This window comes from Astyanax mexicanus, chromosome 6 (genome assembly GCF_023375975.1).
Source record: "Astyanax mexicanus isolate ESR-SI-001 chromosome 6, AstMex3_surface, whole genome shotgun sequence".
NCBI classification, from domain to species: Eukaryota; Metazoa; Chordata; class Actinopteri; order Characiformes; family Acestrorhamphidae; genus Astyanax; species Astyanax mexicanus.
In genome coordinates this window covers 54092486-54113266 of record NC_064413.1, presented here as the reverse complement: position 1 = coordinate 54113266, position 20781 = coordinate 54092486, and the positions used below count along the sequence as shown (strand labels likewise).

The 20781-nt window shown below is 37.5% G+C and overlaps 1 protein-coding gene across 1 annotated transcript in view; it reads left to right on the top strand.

Moving 5' to 3' along the window:
* The first annotated feature begins 9656 nt into the window (after positions 1–9656).
* The window catches only part of olfm3a (olfactomedin 3a), a 53262-nt gene continuing 42137 nt past the window's right edge, over positions 9657–20781 (top strand). Inside the window, exon 1 of the mRNA XM_049480904.1 lies at positions 9657–9758. Within this exon, the coding sequence (XP_049336861.1) occupies positions 9699–9758 (60 nt within the window). The 5' untranslated portion in view covers positions 9657–9698. The remainder of the gene's footprint in view (positions 9759–20781) is intronic.

Below are 20781 nucleotides of genomic sequence, written 5' to 3'. Positions count from 1 at the left end.
GATAAATGAAGTAAAGTTTACTAAAAGAAAGGATTGATGTAACATTTAAGTTTTGAAAGCAAGTGGAAGTTCTTTAAATTTATCTAAAATTAAATTTACTTAAAAAAAAGCAAATCATTATTTTAAAATGTTCTATATTGTAGATTAATACTTGTCATCCAAAATTCAAGTGCTAAAATAAACCAGAATATGTTTTATATTTTACATTTTAGATTCTCAAAGTAGCTCCTCTTGCATAGATAGACAGTTTTGCACATCTTGGCCAGATTTCCTCAGTCTGTTTTATGAGGTAGAGTCTCCTGGAATTCAGGCTTTCAGTTAACAGCTGTGCTGAACTCATCAAGAGTTAATTACTTGAATTTCTTGTCTCTTAATAAAGTGTTTGAGAGCATCAGTTAAAGTAAAGTAGTGAAGAGGTAGAGTTACAGGTATACAGTGAATAGTGAATATTTGAGTAATACGTATTTGAGTAATCCATATTATGAGAAGCAAGAACTACTCAACTAAGTGAAGAAAAAAAGTAGGTAGGAAAAAAAAAGGTAATTTCATCCAAAAAAAGAAAATCAACTTTTTTTTTTTTTTTACTTTGAAAGTATCCTCAAGTGCGGCCGCAAAAAAAAAATACCATCAAAAATGTTATGAAACCTTGATGAAACTGGCACTCATCAGGACCACCCCAGGAAAGAATAGAAGAGCAAGAGTTTCCTCTGTTATACAGGATAAGTCCATCAAATTTGTGACCGATACTGTTGGTTTTGAGAATGTTAAATAGATTGAGTAATTAATTACTCGTTTTGTACACTGTTTTTTTCTATATATCCTATATATTTTACAAATTTTCTGAATCCTTAAAAGGGTCGCAAGGTAAAAAAAGACTTAGGAACCCCTTCTGTAGGGAAATCATGTCTGTGTGTTTTTTATTTTTGGTTTAAATGAATGATGGCAATGTTATATACCTTTACAATAAATACAAATTTTTTAAGTATTTTTAAGAATTAAAGGTCTCATTCCATCGTTTTTAACTTCAATTTGAAAAGTCTAGTTGTGTCTCTAGTATGAATGAATGCGGTGCTTCTGTTTAGCCCTGTTTTAGATCACTGAATAAGTGGTCTCTGAAGAAGGACAGGGTTACGGCTCTTGCTCATGAATATTTATACATGCAAAAATATTGGCTAACAGCACTGCAGCAGAGAATGCCAACCCCCCCCCCCCCCCCCCCAACTACAGTCGATTTCACAATTATAAAACTCAAAGTACTAAATGTTTTCAGAGATACAACCTTTGTTATAAAGATATAGAATTGAGTTGTCCCCTGGCATTGATAACGTTTCTTTTAGATCTCTCTTCAGCTTCTCTATATCATAAAATCAGACACAAACGGCACCCACTTTGACCGGTGTTCTATCGAGTTCAGCTCCTTGTCAAATCGTGCTTTCCTAGTGTTTATTTAAGGCCTCACTAAAACATGGAATCAACCGGAGATCCTATTTAAACCTACAGTTACTTACACAAGATAGCTAACGATAACTAGCTGAAGCTGTAAGCTCCTCCTTAGCTACAGTATAGTATACTAATGCTGTAGTCCAGGTTCAGGGCCACCTGTGGGCGGTCCTGAGCCGAGGTGGGCGAGGCCATGAACTCACTGGTTGACGTTGACAACCCTAACGTCTCTCTGATCAACTCATATTTCTGAGGATTTTATTCTACTAGCTGCTGCAGACAATGGAGGTTAAGGAAGAGTTTCATGTGCAGCATCATAAACAACTCAGAGAGACCTACTGTATTTCACAAACAATAAGAAAAAGTGGATTTTAGTGGAATGAGACCTTTAAGAAATTGACACAATATGTATTTCATCATTAAAGCATTGAATCTGCCAGGCAACAGCAAAAGTATCAGACAGGAACACCTGTTAAGATCTTGACTAGGGCAATCAAAAGGCAAAGTAAAACATGCATGAACAAATTGGGGGTAAGTTACTGTGAAAAGCTCATGCTGATCAAAAGTTTATTTCAGTTTATTTCTGGAAAGCTGAAAAATATAGAAGACTGCATTCTAGGTTTTTCAGCTCACTAACTTTTTCTGCTGTTAATGTCTCGATTTTGGTCAAATGTTTTTTTTATTGCTTGTGTGAAGATCATGGCATAGCAAATAGAAATAACATTCATTATTATGGTAACACTTTCTATGAATGCCATCTCTATTAGACTCTATAAACATACTCATTATAAAACCCATTATAATGCATGCATGAGGCATTATAAACATGGCTATACATATTTATAAAAAATATATAATCCATCATAGCCATGTTTATCATGCATCATGAACTGTGATTATAATGCATTAATAGCTGTGTTTATAACATGTTATACAGAAGCTCGCAGAATTATGCATTATGACTAAAAAAGCTTCCAACTTATAAACACACCCTCAATAATCCTATAAATATATGTTTAACCACTCATAAAATTATTCTTGTCTTGAATATAATATTAGTTATAGGCAATTATAATGTATTATAACAGGTCTTTGTGCGCTCCAAGTAAAGTGACAGACTTTCATTGTGGGACTAGATTATTAACGATAGATAAACTGTATACTATTTTAACATGCATATTATAAGCACAGCTTATAATGTATTATGAACACAAGTCATAATGCTTAATAAACCTCCATGCAATAGTTACTTTTACTGGTAACTAGTTACTTTTATAGTGGAGTAACTCAGTTAGTAACTCAGTTACTTTTTTGGAGAAGTAACTAGTAACTATAACTAATTACTTTTTCAAAGTAACGTTCCAACAAATTTGGTCAAGGTTCTCGCTAAAAAAACTATTGTTCTTTGGTTCCCACTGGTTCTGAAGCCTACTTTCGTTGGTGTAAACGTCGCAAACAGTTTAAAATTAGGTTCGCAAACCAAAATGATGCCGTTTCCACGTCGATGGAAAATCGCTAAGTGGCTATAAAAATGGCTCAGAGGTGTTGCTGAAATTTTGAGCCAATCTCTCTCTCACTTCTGGGCTGTGAATCCTCTGCCAGCCCATAATATCCAGCCAGAAACTGCAGATGAATGAATCTGCATTTACATTGGGGATCTTGTTTGTTTGTATGGAGCGAGGCGGGGGGGCAGTGGGGTGTGGAGGATTCCTGGAGAAGCAGTGAAGTGAAACTAGTGAAACAAGTGAAACAAGGTAGGAAAGAGACAAAAGTTGAAACTGTCCCAACTTTATGCAGATTAGAACAAGTTTGGCTGGACAGCAGCCAATCAGATCATTGAAGTGTGCAGTGGTAAACTATGCCATGCATCATTTCCATTTTCAACGAATAATCTAACATCACTAAAGACGTTTTCACACTAGCCTTTTATTCTTTTGGATTTTTGGATTCATCTTACATTCAATGCAAGCTGTGTCACAACGTTCATTGCTATCTTACACCTCACCAACAGTCTATTCTCACACCTTCCACCTGCATCGTTTAACCCTTAGACCCCATACGGACGGATTTTCTGTCCAAAATCACACCTTATGTTCTCAGCTCAATTACTCAGGAATTCCTTCACACATAAACATAATCCATATATGGTTAGAAAGGGCGGAGCTTACTCTTTCTAAAAATAGTGATCCCATCCCAGTGCGGTAAAGCTAAATCTACAAGAAACCCATTGAGATAAAAAACACCTAAAAGAGTGAAAAAATCTCCTTTCCCAACCAATATTATTTACCTTTAGTGCTTCAAACATATTTATATGATGTTTCATATAAACCAAATAATATCAGTAACTATCAGACTCAAAAGTGTCCAAATTTAAGCCAGAAAATTAGGGATTTTCGCTTGATTTAAAGGTGCATTATGTAGGACCTGAGAGTGAGTGTGTGAAATGGCTACAGCAGTCCAATTTCAAAACACCACAGAGAGTAGTCTGCTCCGCCCACCCCTCTCCAGTCACGAAACTTATTTGGGTTGCCAAATTTAGCAGGCTGAATCTACACAACCTCTTCTAAAACCAGTATCTAGAGTTATATTGACTGTATGTTACACCTGACTGAAAGTACCTGACTGAATTAGCTAGCCAGTTAGCTTACCTGTTCAGGAGAAAAGTTGCAGCTCTGGGTCGGTCTTGTGTCTTTTTGAGCTCTAAGTCTCCACCGTTCGAACTCACTGCCAATATTCACTCTTGTTATATTCCTGCTTTGGTCACTGAGCTTTTTTGAGACATGCTGAGGCTTTTTACCCGGGACGGACTGCACATTTAAAATAGGAACGTACTGCTGAATCCGTGCTGACAAGAGCTGCCATTATTTTCACTCAACATGTTCCCTTAATATCTGATGACACATCTTGATCATTTTATCATTTACTACTGAAAATTAGTTACATAGTGGTCCTTTAGGTCGTACTTTACTCATTTTGAGACTTTGTGATTGAGCTTATTTCAAGAAATCTTACTAAGAAAAATTATCTCACCCCATTAGAGCAGATTTTCTTATTTTTCTTAATTTAATTGAAGAATTTATATCTCAATATACTGTACATATATTTTGTCTAGTTTTTGCCAATGGATTTTTTTTTTTTTTGCAGTGTATCACACTGTTACACTTTACTGTAGATGTGTCTGCCGTGTTTAAATAACAAGAATACGATTTTTATAAATTTTTTGCATGAGGTTTTTTTTTTTTTTTTAGGATGAAACTCGTTAATGTTTATATATTTAATTATATATTTATTTAATAATAAGCATTTACAGTATAAAAGGGATTGACAACATTTAACAAGGCATTAGAAGTAATAAGCAGCAAAATATTTAAAATATAATAAATAAATGAAATACAAATTTTAAATCAACATTTACTATAGATGAAGGAGAACATAAAAAATTGACACGTAAAAAGTTAAATATTTATAAAATATAAAATGAAGAAAAGATAATAATAGTAAAAGTAAAATAAAATGATAAGAATGATAAGAAATGGTCAATTTTAAAATAATGAACGTTAAGAACATAGGAATCAAAATAAAAACATAAGAATAAAAAGGTAACTAGATAAATAAGTAAATAAAAATAAATAAAACACATAAAATATATATATATAATATAAAGATAAAAAAATAATAATTTAAAACAGTCACAGGCTTTCTGAAGGTGCGTAGAAACTTTTAAAATTTTCACTTTTAAAATTTTAGAGTTCCTGTAGTAAATTCTAGTTCACTGGTGCACTATAGCTAAAATTAGATTTCCCCAGTTCACTAAAAACCCTCAGTACCTGACAGGTGATCCAGCCACTGAAGTGAGTATTATTATAAGTACTGTTATTAATTGAGATTTAAAAAAAAATTGCAATGCGGAAATTACAACTATTTTGTAGAAGTATATTGAGATGTAATGAGTGTAATAAAATGTCTAATATCTTTGCGCCATATTTTGTTACTATTTTATCTTTTTTACTAGTATTTATACTAACCCAGTGTTTATCTATCTCTCAGTGGTAATGAAATATTGTGTTTTTATATTAGTAACAGTGAGTAACAGTGTTGGATTTGCTCTTTGAGGTGGAATATCTGCAGAGCAGAAGATCTTGTGTTGTGTTTCAGGGAGTTTTAGCCTCAGGCCATCTGAATGCCCTCAGATGTACACAGAGCGTCTGATGTAAACTGCAGAGTAAAATATCACATAAGCGTGGAGCTCTGGAGACAGTCCTGCTCTTATTCACCACCTCCAGACTGGATTTATACACTGAGAGCTGCATAGAAGATCTTTATTAACAAAACTGAAAGCTTATCAAAAACTGCAGCTGTGCATTCAGGTTTAAACATCTTTACTGTGATACTTTCCTTTAATAATCATTTATTATTATTATTTGTAGTAGTAGTATGTGTTTAAAGCTCTATTTGGATGGGTTATTGTTTATCTGGGGCTGCAGAGAGACTGCATAGTGGATATTTGTTCCCCTGATGGATTAGCAGAACAAAAAAAGACAAATTGCAACAGAACAGGCAAACCAAGCAATTGCCTGGGGCCCCAAACTGGCCTGGGGCCCCCAGAAAACAACTGATTATGAATTGAATGCATTGAATGCAGGAAAGTACAGCAACATTTCTCAGAATCCCTTTAAGAGGGCTCCTCTCACTAGTTGCTGTAAGTAGTATATAACCAGACTGGAACATGTTCAGCAGTATCCATGCTCACCAGCTGTTTGAACATCTTTACTGTGATACTTTCCTCTGATAATCATTTCTTATAATTATTTGTAGTAGTAGTATGTATTTAAAGCTCTATTTGGATGGGTTAGTGTTTATCTGGCGCTGCAGAGAGACTGGATTATTGGAGAGTGGATATTTGTTGTCGGGTGGTTTAGCAAAACAAAAAAAGAACAAAACACCATGTTGTCTGCCCTTTTTGTGTGAAAAAATGAGTTAATTCGTTTTATTTTATTTGAATCTCTATTAGCTCCTATAATGATAGCCGCTATCCTTCCTGGGTCCATGAGACATAAAACACACAAACATTATACATGCACACAAAAATGAAAAGAAAACATACTCTAAGTAGATTTCCAATGTATATAAAAGAAAATAATTAAAGATAGGTTAGTAAGAAAAAGCAAATAAGAAGTAAAAATACAGAAACCTCACTATTCTTATTTAAAATAGTTTCCCTACTATACTTTTCACTTTTATTTATTTAATTTAACAGTCAGGAACCAGTAAAATAATGTCTTTTTAGTTTTTTTACCATATTTTATTATCAATTTTGAGCAGTGAGTTTGGTAAGGAGTTCCATTCTGTAATAGCTTTGGGCCCTATTTTAGTGATCTATTGCGCATAGGTCAATTGCTGATCGTGCAGCTTGATTTGGGGCGTGTCTGTGTGTCTTTGCTATCGTAACGACAGGAAAAGTACACCTTGCAGAGTTTGTAATGCGCAAAAGGCATGTACTAATCCTCTTAATTAATTTTGGGTGTGGTTAATTTTAGGCGTAATGTGAAAAAAACCATTCAGTGTGCCAGTCGTCATTTCCTTTAAGAACCAGTTGAGCTCTGACTTTGGCACGTTCACATCTTAACAGATCTGCTGGTTCACACTGTAAAGATTCACCAGCAGCTCATTTAACAGTATTAAGAACAGTACTGTTATTTTTCTTTATTCTGTTTATTGTTGAGTTTAAAGTCGGGTTTGAGCTCTGCAGAGCGTCTGTGTGTGTGTGTGTGTGTGAGTGTGTGTGTGTGTGTGTTTAACAAGCATGTGGTGGGAGAGCACCTATAGGAATAGACTCTGACTGTTGTCAGGGTTTTAATCAGTCAGTGGAGCTCCTGTGTTTTCCGCTGCCAAAATATAAACATGCCAGAAATTTACCTGAACACACCTCACTTCCAGACCACCACGCCCATCATTGTAGATACATTACTAAACTCTGATGCTTTGATGATTTTAACAGCGATGCCGCAAAAATAGGCATGAAAATAGAGTGTTGACGGGGTGTAAGATAGCAATGAGCATCGCAACGCACTGTCACACCTTCCAATGCCTCTACAGACTTGTGCACCTTCACAAACTCCAACTACCAGGATGTACCCCTCAGTCATGTGTCTCAGACAGCAGTCAGCACCTGATTTTTAGATCAGCCTCTCCTGTGTACTGATTACTTGCTGGTGTTTTTCCGTGTGTCCAGCTTGTCGTGAAGTATTGCCCCTGTTTTTCAGAGTTATTTCTTTGTTTATCTAATTTTGTTTATTACCTGTTTTTTGGCTTTTGTCTCTGATTTTGTCTTGCCCTTTTAAAGAGTTTGACCCTTATTTTTCATCTGTTGTTTATCCCTTTTGGACTGTGATTGGGCTCTAATGCAGCTCCGGCTGCGTGACCAAAACAAAGATATGATTTATTTATGCTGCATGGTGTTATTTTGAGTTATTGAGCAAGGATTAAAAAAACATTTTCTGATTATTCAGGATATTATTCATAAATCTGTTTAGTTAAATAAGTATTAAATTACCAATCAGCCAACATTTATGTCTCTACGTCCAATTATCTGTCAAGGATTTTGATTATAAATACTTAAGGTATGATGTATTTTTTCCTTCAGGTGTGAGAGATGGTTATAGACAGACAGCAGTGCGTCTCTACTGATGGCATTCACAGTAAACAGAGCTTTAAACGAGCATTAGCAGAGTGTTTGCAACAATAAGACATCAGTGCAGACGCAGCCGTCATTCTGTCTGAAATTTAAGCCTTTGTGGATTTAGATAAGTAAAAAAAGATCAATATGATTAAAGAGTCACTGTAATCTCTGAATTTCAGGGAGCACTAACACAAGCGTGACAGAAGATTAAGATGTAAACTGATGTTTGTCTGAATCGCTGAATTGTCCTCATTTTTTTTTCAATAGAAAAGAAGCATTGTGCAGTTTTGTCCCAAATCCTTACAGAGTATATATATGTGGATATATGTGGAATCCATCCAAGATAAAGTCCAACTTTTAAAAATGGTGGAGGTAGTTTTATCTTCTACAACTCACAGTGAGAGCTAGCCATGATAAAGTACAGCTTTCAAACATGGTGGAGGTAGTTTCATCTACATTACAACACACAGTGGGAGCTAGCCAGGATAAAGTGCAGCTTCCAAACATGGTGGAGGTAGTTTCATCTACTACAACTCACAGTGAGAGCTAGCCAGAATATACAGTGCAGCTTCCAAACATGGTGCAGGTAGTTTCTTCTTATATAACTCATAGCAAGAGCTAGCCAAGATAAAGTACAGCTTCCAAACATGGTGGAGGTAGTTTTATCTTCTACAGCTCACAGTGAGAGCTAGCCAAGATAAAGTACAGCTTTCAAACATGGTGGAGGTAGTTTCATCTACAACTCAGCTCCCACTTGTTAGAATTGTGTTGAATTATGCATTTTTGATCAGTGTGAGAAATCCATTTATGAGAGAAGTCACAGGGCCCTGCACCATTAAAATGGGATTATGTGAAATAAAAAAACACACACTGTGACGTCTGTGCCTCCATGACCACTCTTTTTAAATTCCTTAGTTATTTAAAGAAACTTTTATAGCTGGCTTTTCAAACTTGGTCTGAACTGCAGAGTCAGTGATGAATCACTGCTCAGTACTTGATGAAAACAATAAATAAATAAATAAATAAAACCGTGCATTTGTTTTATAGTTTAACAAAGATAATACATTTTGGCTTTGGGTTCTTCCAAAATAATATTTTCTTTGTTACTGTTGAGAAAATACACACAAATAAAACCAATATTATAATTGGTAGATGTATGAATAAATGGATGGATGGATGGATTGGTGGATGGATATATGGTTGGCTTGGTGTAAGATAAGGTGATTGAATGCAGTGATGAATTGATGAAAAGATGGAAGAATAGTTTAATAGAGTGGTTTAATAGAGAACTTCTCTTCTTCTCTCTTTTTTTCTCTCACTCTATTTCCCTCTCTCTCTCTCTCTCTCTCTCTCTCTCTCTCTCTCACACTATCTTTTTTCCATCCATCCCTCTCCTTACTGGTAGGTGGGGAGAAGTTTTGGTAGGAAGGTTGAAGCCCCCACACCCCCACCTCCTTTTTCTTTAGGTCCCTCCCCTTTCTCTCTCTCTCTCTCTCTCTCTCTCTCTCTCTCTCTCTGGCGGGCGCGTGCCCCTCTCTCTGTTCTGTGGGCAGTGTGTGTAGAGCGTGGATCCTCCAGCATGCGCTCTCTGCTCGCTCCGCTCTTCTTCATCATCGCCTGCGGATCCTACCCCTCCATGGTGAGCCTCCACACTCTTCCTCACTCTTCTTCCTCTCTCTCTCTCTCTCTCTCTCTCTCTCTCTATCTGCATTCAACAGCCGCTCTGAATGCAGAACGAGCTGCTTTGCTGCGATACTGGAGGGAGCGCGCGCACGCGTGCATGTGTAGGGTTACGTTATGTCGTTTGCACTGTGGAAATGCGTTGCGCACGGTGCGCTCGTGCGTTTGTGTTATACTGTTTGCATTGCTGGTATTTTAACTACGTGTCTGTGTATGGGTGGGTGGGTGTGTGTACGCGCGCGCATGTGCGTGCGTGCGTGCCTATGTGTGTGTGTGTGTGTGCAAGGGAACAACAGATCAAAGCAAATAAAGTTTATATGACGCGATATAGTGGCAGTGCACGCGCTTGCAAGGACGTTGCTTTGCGAGTAACTACACTCTGCTCGTGCACATCGTTGTCTCACTCGTCATCATTATCAACATGCACAAAAAAAAAATAATAATCGTTTGCGCGTGCCTTAATGCATATTAGCATAAGGCGTGTGATTATCTCGCGCGAGCCTATCGTAGACTTTTTTTTTTTTTTTTGCAAAAGTGGAAAATGCAACGTCACACCGCGTTTTGCTCCGGGGAGGCTCGCTCGCTCGCTCGGGCGCGCGTGCAGTGCGGACGCAGCACACCCGTACCGGTTCGGCTCGGTCTCGCTTCAAGAACGTCTTTCTCTACGATGCTCTCATCCACGGATTAGCTCGTGCGCGCGTGCACACGCACACAGTTGGAAAGCAAAGGGAACGGACGACCTCCATCAGTCCTGCAGTGCAGCCTCCCCAAACCCACCCGTGTAACAAGTGGGGGTCTCCCAGTAATCACTCAATGGGGGATAATGTAATCTGTAGTGGAGGTAGAAGGGATTTCCTTGAGTCTTGGTTCTTCTCAGTGGATCTCATGTCCCTTTGTCCTTTTTTATTGCTCATGCTTTTAGTGAGTTCCCCTTTGGAGTCTTTATTTCTCTCCATTTGCTCTTAAAAACGGTCTTACTTTGAGTTTTGGTTTCTCGTTAAGAAGAGTTCTCCTTGGTTTTCTCAATGGCTCTTTCTCGTGGCACTTAAAAAGATCTCCTTTTAAAACTTGGTTCATCTTATTGGTTCTTGTGCTCTTGGTTCCTCTTTCAGCTTTTCCACCAAACTGGAATGGTTCACACACCAAATTTTGAACGAAAGTTTTGAAACTAGGTTGTTCCCAACTGGAATTGTAGGTTCAAGAGGAGTTGCCATTCCCATATTAGGTTCTAAAAGACTTGCGATTGTGTACAACTCCCTCTGTTGGCGACATATTCTGTGATGTATCCTCGATTCCACTAAAACTCCTTTTAAATCTTGGTTCCTCTCATTAGATTTTTGTGTTCTTGGTTCCACTTTCAAATTTTCCACCTGGAAAGGTTCACACATCTAATTTTGAACCTAAAATTTGAGACTAGGTTCATTCCCAACTGGAATTGTAGGTTTAAGAGGAGTTGCCAGTATGTGCAACAAATTCTGTTCTTATGTTCTTATAAGCTTTTAAGTTCCTTTGGTTGAAAAAGGCTAATAAAGACTTCCATTTAAATCTAAGATCCTTTCATTGGTTCTTGCTCATACTTTTAGAGAGTTCTTCTTTTGAGTCTTGGTTCATGTCAGTGAATCATAATTATGCTCTTTATGAGTTCTCATTGTTTTTTCTCAGTGGCTCTTTTCACTGTAATATCTCCTTTTAAATTGTGGTTCCTCTCAGTGGTTCTTGTGTTCTCGGTTCCTTTTTCAGCTTCTTTCTTATGTTCTCATTTAACATTTTTCCACTAGTGTGGAGCGGTTTATGCTCTTATGTGCTCAATGTTCTTATAGGCCTTTGAGTTCCTTTGGTCGGAAAGGTCAAAAAAAGACCTGCTTTTTAATCTTAGATCCTTTCATTGACTCTTGCTCATCCTTTATAGTCTTTGTTTCTCTACATATTTTTTTTCTAACTCTTGAATTTAGCTCCTGAGTTTTGATTCATTTCTCTCATTGGATTCATATTCATGCTCTTGAAGAGCTTTTGAGCTTTGGACTCTTGGGTTCCCTTGGTTCTTCTCATGCTTTTAGTTGTATAGTTGTATTAAATTAAATATGAGGTGAAATGCAGCCGTGGATTGGTGACCTATACAGGGCGTATCCTGCCTTTCTCCTGATGGCTGCTGGGATTAAGCAGGTTTCATGATGAATGTATGAATGAATGATGTGAAATGAACTGGATTGAGTGTGTCATTGAATCTAATTAAAATGGACTGGATTGATTGATTGATTGCATTGAACTGGAGTACACTGGACTGAACTTGACAGAATTGAACACTGGATTAAATAAAACCCATTTGTACTTGAACCGTTTTGACCTGCACTGTACAAAATAGAACTTTGGATTAAAGTGGATTGAACTTTATTTTTCTGGGATCAAATTATTGTGAATTGAGACAGACTGGATGGAATTCAGTGGGCAATTCTCAGTCTGAACGCTCAGTTCTGTGGGGTTTAGGAGCTGTCCACAGCAGAGTGGTGCTGAAGTGTTTCTGATAAACAGAAAATACAGCAGAATCCAGCAAAGCCTTCAGATTCAGATTTTTTTTTTTTTAAACACAAATTCTCAATTTCTGTTCTGATTCCTGTTAGTGGTTTTCTTCACATTTTTAGAGTTATCCTTTGCTTTTTTAGTCTTGGTTCTTCTCAATTGTTGTTCCTCAGGCTTTTGGTTCCTCTCACAGATCCTTCACTGGCTTTAAGTTTGGTTTCCCTCAGTTGATTATCTTAATTCTTTGAGAAAACATCTCCCTCTGAGTCTCTTAAGTCTTTTAAGACAGTTTTCCTTTTACATTTTGGTTTTCCTAGTTGGTTTATCTTCATGCTATTTTTTGGTTCCTTGCATTGGGTCACTCATGGATTAGTCATGGAACTGGATATAAGCTGTAGTGGTTCTTCTTGGTTCATTCAGTAAATCATCCTCATGCTCTCTGAGGGTTTATGTGTTTTAGTCTTGTTTCTCTGTGTGTATCTTTTACCAGAGATGGCATAATTACTTTAAAAGTAATCTGATTACTGATTAGCCCTTTAAAAAGTAACTTAGTTCACTTGATTTTAAAAGTTACTAGGTTACTTACAAATGACATTATTAGTTACATTCAGCTAATGTAACTAACATCTGCCACCTCAACATAACAGTTTTGCCAAAACTCACTTTATTGGAAGCTTGGCTCTATCTTTAGGACTTTTAGCCTGCTACTTTTAGCCTGTTAGCTTGTTAGCTTGCTAGACTGTTGTTACAATCTACAATATCTACTATTGTTACAGACGCTACAATATCTTTTTACTAAGAAAAATGACAAAAAAGTAACTTGGATGAGTATTTTTAATCTGATTACTGGATTGGAAATAGTAATGTCAGATTATAGTAACAAATTACTTAGTAATGCATTACTGACATCACTGTTCTTCACAATGTTCTTAGAAAGCAATCACTCTTTATGATGTGAGCTGTAGTCCTGGAGGGATGAGGAATAAGATCTCCTTTTGGGTCTTGGTTTTTATCATTGGTTCTAATTCTGGCTCTCCTCCTGAGAATAGGTTCCTCTATGTGGATCTTTCTTTTCTTTTAAATAAACTTATTTAATGTATTTATGCACTTGGAGAGCTTCTGCTTTAAGTCTTGGTTGCTCTAAATGTTTTTTCTAATGCTCTTTAGAGAGTTCTCCTTTTGAGTCCTGGTTCTTCTTAGTGGGCCATATTTATGCTCTTGGAGAGCTTCTGGTTTCAAGTCTTGGTTACCCTAAATGGTTCTTTCTAATGCTTTTTAGACAGTTCTTCTTTTGAGTCTTGGTTCTTCATAATGGGCTATATTTATGCTCTTGGAGAGCTTCTGGTTTTAAGTCTTTGTTCCCTTCAATCATTTTTCCTTACACTTCCAGAGAGTTCTCCTTTTGAGTCTTGGTTCTTATTAATGGGCCATATTTATGTTCTTGGAGAGCTTCTGGAGCTTCTGCTTTAAGTCTTGGTTGCTCTAAATGGTTCTTTCTAATGCTCTTTAGAGAGTTCCCCTTTTGAGTCTTGGTTCTTATTAATGGGCCATATTTATGCTCTTGGAGAGCTTCTGGAGCTTCTGCTTTAGGTCTTGGTTCCTCCAAATGGTGTTTCTAATGGTCTTTAGAGAGGTCTCCTTTTGAGTCCTGGTCCTTCTTAGTGGGCCATATTTATGCTCTTGGAGAGCTTCTGGTTTTAAGTCTTGGTTCCTCTAAATGGATATTTCTAATGCTTTTTAGAGAGCTTGTCCTTTTGAGTCTTGGTTCTTTATAATGGGCCATATTTATGCTCTTGGAAGCTTTTGCTTTGCAATTCTTGCTTCCTCTAAATGTTTTTTCTAATGCTTTTTTACAGAGTTCTCCTTTTGAGTCTTGGTTCTTCTCAATGGGCCATATTTATGCTCTTAGAGAGCTTCTGCTTTAAGTCTTGGTTCCTTTAAATGGTTCTTTCTAATGCTTTTAGAAAATTCTCTTTTTGAGTCCTGGTTCTTCTTAGTGGGCCATATTATGCTCTTGGAGAGCTTCTGGTTTTAAGTCTTTGTTCCCTTAAATTATTTTACCTTACACTTCCAGAGAGTTCTCCTTTTGAGTCTTGGTTCTTATTAATGGGCCATATTTATGTTCTTGGAGAGCTTCTGGAGCTTCTGCTTTAAGTCTTGGTTGCTCTAAATGGTTCTTTCTAATGCTCTTTAGAGAGTTCCCCTCTTGAGTCCTGGTTCTTCTTAGTGGGACATATTTATGCTCTTGGAGAGCTTCTGGTTTTAAGTCTTTGTTCCCTTAAATTATTTTACCTTACACTTCCAGAGAATTCCCCTTTTGAGTCTTGGTTCTTCATAATGGGCAATTTTTATGCTCTTGGAGAGCTTCTGGTTTTAAGTCTTGGTTACACTAAATGGTTCTTTCTAATGCTTTTTAGAGAGCTTCTCTTTTGAGTCTTGGTTCTTCTTAGTGGGGCTTATTTATGCTCTTGGAGAGCTTCTGGAGCTCCTGCTTTAAGTCTTGGTTGCTCTAAATGGTTCTTTCTAATTCTTTTTAGATAGTTCTCCTTTTGAGTCTTGGTTCTTCTCTGTTCTTACTATCCTAGTATTCAATTTTTGAAAGTCTGTCTATCTGAATTGATCTGAATTGAGTGTGTCATTTAAATCAAATTATACTGCCCTGCAACAAATTGAATTGGGATTGATTGCACTGAGCTGAAATGAAGTGGACTTGGCAGAACTGGGCTGAATTAATTTAAACTGAATTACATTTAGTTTAACTGCACTTCATTTTTTTGCAGTGAATAAAGCCCATCTGTACTTAAACTGTGTTTAACTGCACTAAACTTAATAGGATTTAAACTGAATTCAACTGAATTAAAGAGGATCAAACTGAACTGGTTTGAAATGCGTTGCTTAGTAGTGCTGATGGCTGTTCAGGGATGTTTAGGAGCTGTCTGCAGCAATGTGGTTCTGAAGTGTTTCTGATAAACTGTCAAGACAGGGGAGCTTAGAGACGCCTTTAGATACAGAGTTTTTTTTAATCCATGAAACAAACTTGAGTTGTATATTTTTTATTTAATTATGATTTTTAAGATTTGTCAATATGGGTCAACTTGTAAATATCAGCCATGTTACATAGAATAGATACTGTTATAAAATATAATTATTGACCTGTAACATTGTGATTTTATTTATAGTTTTTTTGTGCAGCAGTATATTGTACACTTGCGTAATATTTGCATATGGAAATCTAAGTAGATGGAGCCTTATGGTTTTGCTTTTTTAGCTTTTTTTTTTTTTTACTCTTTTTTGTTAATCCTGATCCATAAAAAATGTTTTAATGAGAAGAGTAGTATGTATGTTTTTTGAGATGTCTATCCGTAACCACATATCTATAAAGCCCAGGTCCAGAGGAACTGAAAGACTACTGTATGTTTCTAACTATCTATATTTATGGTCAAAAATATGCTATTTTATATTGAATAGTTAATGTGTTATGTCTATAGTGTATATTGTGTGTAATTATTCCAATTCCTGTTTTATTTGTTGACATGCTATCATGCGTTTCCCTTGGACTACTCTCTACGGAAAGCAAGGGTTAAACTGGGCTGAGTGAAACTGTGCTAAATTGAACTGGTTTAAAAAGCATTGTCTGAAGTTCTTTGGATTGTTTAGGAGCTGTTTGGGAGCTGTCCACAGCACCGAGGTGCTGAAGTTTTTCTGAACAATAGAAAATACACCAGAATCCAGCGATGCCTGCAGATATGTATATTTTGTTTAACCCTTGTGTGGTGTTCATATTTTTGTTACTCGTTTACTTTGTTACTTGTATTTAATTCAGCAAAATTAAGCAATTTTACATTAAAATGCTTTACACATGCTCGCTTCACCTAAACTGCAAGCAATATAAACAGCTTACATGGTTAATATTTGCCCTTTACCTTTCTTATGTTACATTTCTTTCAAAAAGTGCTACTCTTTTTTTATTAGTTTTTTAATAAAATGTAAAAGAAAATGAATTAAACTCAAGATATGAGTAGAAAACTAGTTTAGTTTTAAATTTACAAATGAAGCAATGTTTATTAGCCCTTGGCCAAACATACTGTAGGTAATATAAATGTGTGTGTGTGTGGGGGGGGGGGGGGGGGGTACAGTGTGTGTTTATTGAAAATGTGTTTTGATATATGTTTTTCACAAAAAATGAGCCAATGCCAATGAGTTTGAGTTTTTTTTTTTTGTATCATTTGATGAAAAATGAAAACTGGTCCCACAGACCCGAACACCACACAAGGGTTAAATTATGTTTTTTTTTTATGTCTAGTTAGTTGGAGCTTTATGGTTGTATAAAGCTTTTTTGTTAATCATGATCCTAGTGAAAAAAAAATAGTATTAAATCAAAGATTTTTGCTTTTAAGATCTAAATTTAAACAAGTTTGCATGTGCTGTAGCGCCCACTTGGGGCCTAACTGGGTTAATTTACTGTGCCTAAGCAGCAAGAGGTACTACGACCAGTAAAACTGTGCTAAGTTAAACTGGGCTGAGTTAAACTGGGCTGAGTTGAACTGTGCTGAGTTGAACTGTGCTGAGTTGAACTGTGCTGAGTTGAACTGTGCTGATTTAAATTGTTCTGAGTTAAACTGTGAAACATCCCTTTCAGACAGCTTCCTCTTACAGCGTCCACAGTTAATCCTGTTGGATGTGGTTGGTCCTTCTTGGTGGTATGCTGACATTACCCTGGATACCGTGACTCTTGATGCATCACAAAGACTTGCTGTCTTGGTCACAGATGCTCCAGCAAGACGTGCACCAACAATTTGTCCTCTTTTGAACTCTGGTATGTCTCCCATAATGTTGTGTGCATTGTAATATTTAGAGCAGAACTGTGCTCTTACCCTGCTAACTGAACCTTCACACTCTTACAGCTCTTACTGGTGCAATAATGTGCAATTAATGAAGATTGAACACCAGGCTGCTCCAATTTAGCCATGAAACCTCCCACACTAAAATGATGACAGGTGTTTCAGTTTCAATGTCCGACCTCTGTATACATTTATATGCTTTTAAGATCTATATCAAAGCAAGTTTGCATGCACTATAGGGAGAAATACCTAATTTTGAACATTTCAGTGATGAATGTATAGCGTACAGCTTGTTAACTGTCGTGTGTCCGAATCTGACCCCGGTTCAGACGTGCTCTGAGATGAAGCGAGCTGGGCGGCGTGGCTGAAGGTCTGTCAATAGCAGTAAAGCTTTGGTGTATTAGCATTGGCATCCAGGCCGCAGCTCAGAACTCTAATCAGAGCCGGATCCGGAGCCGGGAATTCTGGGAGCTGGTTTGTTAGTGCTGATCAGGGCGAGCGAGGGAGCGCTGCACTTGTTTCCAGTCTCATCAGTTTGCTGGGCTGATAGCAGCCGCTTGTTCTACATCGCCGTGTTCAGCCAGATAATACATGATGGGCTGCAGTGCACAGGGAATGGCGATTCACCAGAGAGAGAGGGAGAGAGAGAGAGAGAAAAGAAAGAGAGAGAGAGAGAGAGAGTACACACACACACACACACACACACACAGAAATGACTCAGGAAAAACAAACACACATCCTGCCGCTACAATAAGTAATGAAACGCCGGCTCTTCTGTCTCTGTAATGGTTTTGTCGTATAAAAGATTGATGAGTGGAGAGATAACAAAATATTACTGAAGATGAAGAAATGCAATCTCTCTCTCTCTCTCTCTCTCTCTCACTCGCTCTCTCTCTCTCACTCCCTCTCTCAGAGGCTTTCAATCAGTCGTTTTTTAGACTAACTCTTTCACTATCTGTCTCTTTTTCTCACTGTCTTTCTCTCTTTCACTGTCTCTCGTTTGCTTTCTCTTTTTGTCTCTTACTGTGTACCCATCTCTCTATTCCTCTTGTCTCTGTCTTTTCTGTCTTTTGTCTCCTTCTCACTGTGTTTCTCTTACTGTCTTTGTCTCTCTGTCTCTCTGTCTTTTCTGTCTTTTGTCTCTCTCTCTCTTACTGTTTCTCTCTCTGAGCTCTCTCTCAATGTGTCTCTGTCTCTCTCTTTTTGTCTCTCTGTCTCTTTTTCTGTCTTTCACAACCATGTTGTCAAATTTACAATGATTTAAAATACATTTAAAAAATGAACGAGCAGTAACTATTCACACACTCTTTTCCTTTACCCACTTCTGTTTACATTCCATTCCCTTATTTGCTATAATTATTTACACTCCTTTCTCTGATTCATTTCTATTCACACTCCCTTACCTAATTCACTATGATTATTCACACTCCTTTCCCTCACTCACTTCTATTCACAATGCATTCCCTTATTCACTATTATTCACACTATATTCCCTTAGTCATTTCTATTCACACTCCCTTCCCTTATTCACTACAATTATTTACACTCCTTTCTCTGATTCACTTCTATTCACACTCCCTTCCCTAATTCACTATAATTATTCATACTTTTTTTCTGTTACTTACTTCTGTTCACACTTCTTCCCTAATGCACTACAATTATTTACTGTCCTTTCACTTATTCACTCCTATTCACACTCCTTTCCTTTACTTACTTCTATTTACATTTCATTCCCTTGTTCACTATAATTATTTACACTCCTTTTATATATTCACTTCTATTCACACTGCATTCCCTAATTCACTATAATTACCCACACTCCTTTCTCTGATTCACTTCTATTCACACTCCTTTCCTTTGCACACACTTATTCATACCCCTTTCTCTTATTCACTTCTATTCACACTCCATTCAATTACTCACTCCTATTTAAACTCCATTCCCTTATTCACTATAATTATTCACACTCCCTTCCCTTACTCACTCCTGTTCAGACTCCCTTCCCTTACTCACTCCTGTTCACACTCCCTTCCCTTACTCACTCCTGTTCACACTCCCTTCCCTTACTCACTCCTGTTCACACTCCCTTCCCTTACTCACTCCTGTTCACACTCCCTTTCCTTACTCACTCCTGTTCACACTCCCTTTCCTTACTCACTCCTGTTCACACTCCTTTCCTTTGCACACACTTATTCATACCCCTTTCTCTTATTCACTCCTGTTCACACTCCCTTTCCTTACTCACTCCTGTTCACACTCCCTTTCCTTACTCACTTCTGTTCACACTCCCTTTCCATACTCACTCCTGTTCACACTCCCTTTCCTTTGCACACACTTATTCACACTCCTTTTCCTTACTCACTATAATTATTCACACTCCCTTCCCTTACTCACTCCTGTTCACACTCCCTTTCCTTACTCACTCCTGTTCACACTCCCTTTCCTTACTCACTCCTGTTCACACTCCCTTTCCTTACTCACTCCTGTTCACACTCCCTTTCCATACTCACTCCTGTTCACACTCCCTTTCCTTACTCACTCCTGTTCACACTCCCTTTCCATACTCACTCCTGTTCACACTCCCTTCCCTTACTCACTCCTGTTCACACTCCCTTCCCTTACTCACTCCTGTTCACACTCCCTTCCCTTACTCACTCCTGTTCACACTCCCTTTCCTTACTCACTCCTGTTCACACTCCCTTTCCTTACTCACTCCTGTTCACACTCCCTTTCCATACTCACTTCTATTCACACTCCTTTCCTTTGCACACACTTATTCACACTCCTTTTCCTTACTCACTATAATTATTCACACTTCATTCTCTTACTCCCTCCTATTCACTATGTTAACCTTTTTCATGCTGTCTTCTATTTACTCTTTTTCCAATTCACTCTCATTCACCTTATTCACACTCTCTGCCTGCCTGTCACCTTTTTTTGTTTACATTCACATTCAGTGCATCATGTTCACATTTCCTTCAATACACACTTCCCCTGTTCCTCCTATTCACTTTACTGTGTATACACTTATTCACACTTCATCTACTACCAATCACATATTCATTTTCAATTCTCCAATTCATACTTATTCACACTCCCTTCCATTTATCTCATTCATATTCACTCTTCTTTACCTTATTCTCACTCGCTTCCTTTCAGTTTATTCGCACTTCCTCCTGTTCACCTCATCTACACTCTCTGCTCTTCACCTTATTCACTCTCGCACTCGTTCACCATCTCCAGACCTCCCTCTATTCAGTACATTGTGAGCTCTGTGTAAATAAAGCCGGTCGTCTCTGCTGTTTAATCCCTGTCTGAATGTGTGTTCAGCAGCTGGATTAGATGAAAAGCTCTCACTCTTCAGTACATCCAGCTGAGGTTTTCTGATTTCCTGAATTAATACAGATTGTGTTTGACCAGTCTTGTTCTAGACTTTTAACTTTTTTATTTTAAGTAAATTACACTGTTACTTGTGTTGAAAGATGGGCTGGTTAAAGCAGCAGTGCTTGTGGTAAGGGCAGGTAGAGAGTCACGAAGACGGCATTGGAGACAGGAATGAGGTAGGACAGATGGAAAAACTGGGAGGGCAGGACGAAGGTAATAATGGTTAAATCAAATCAAATC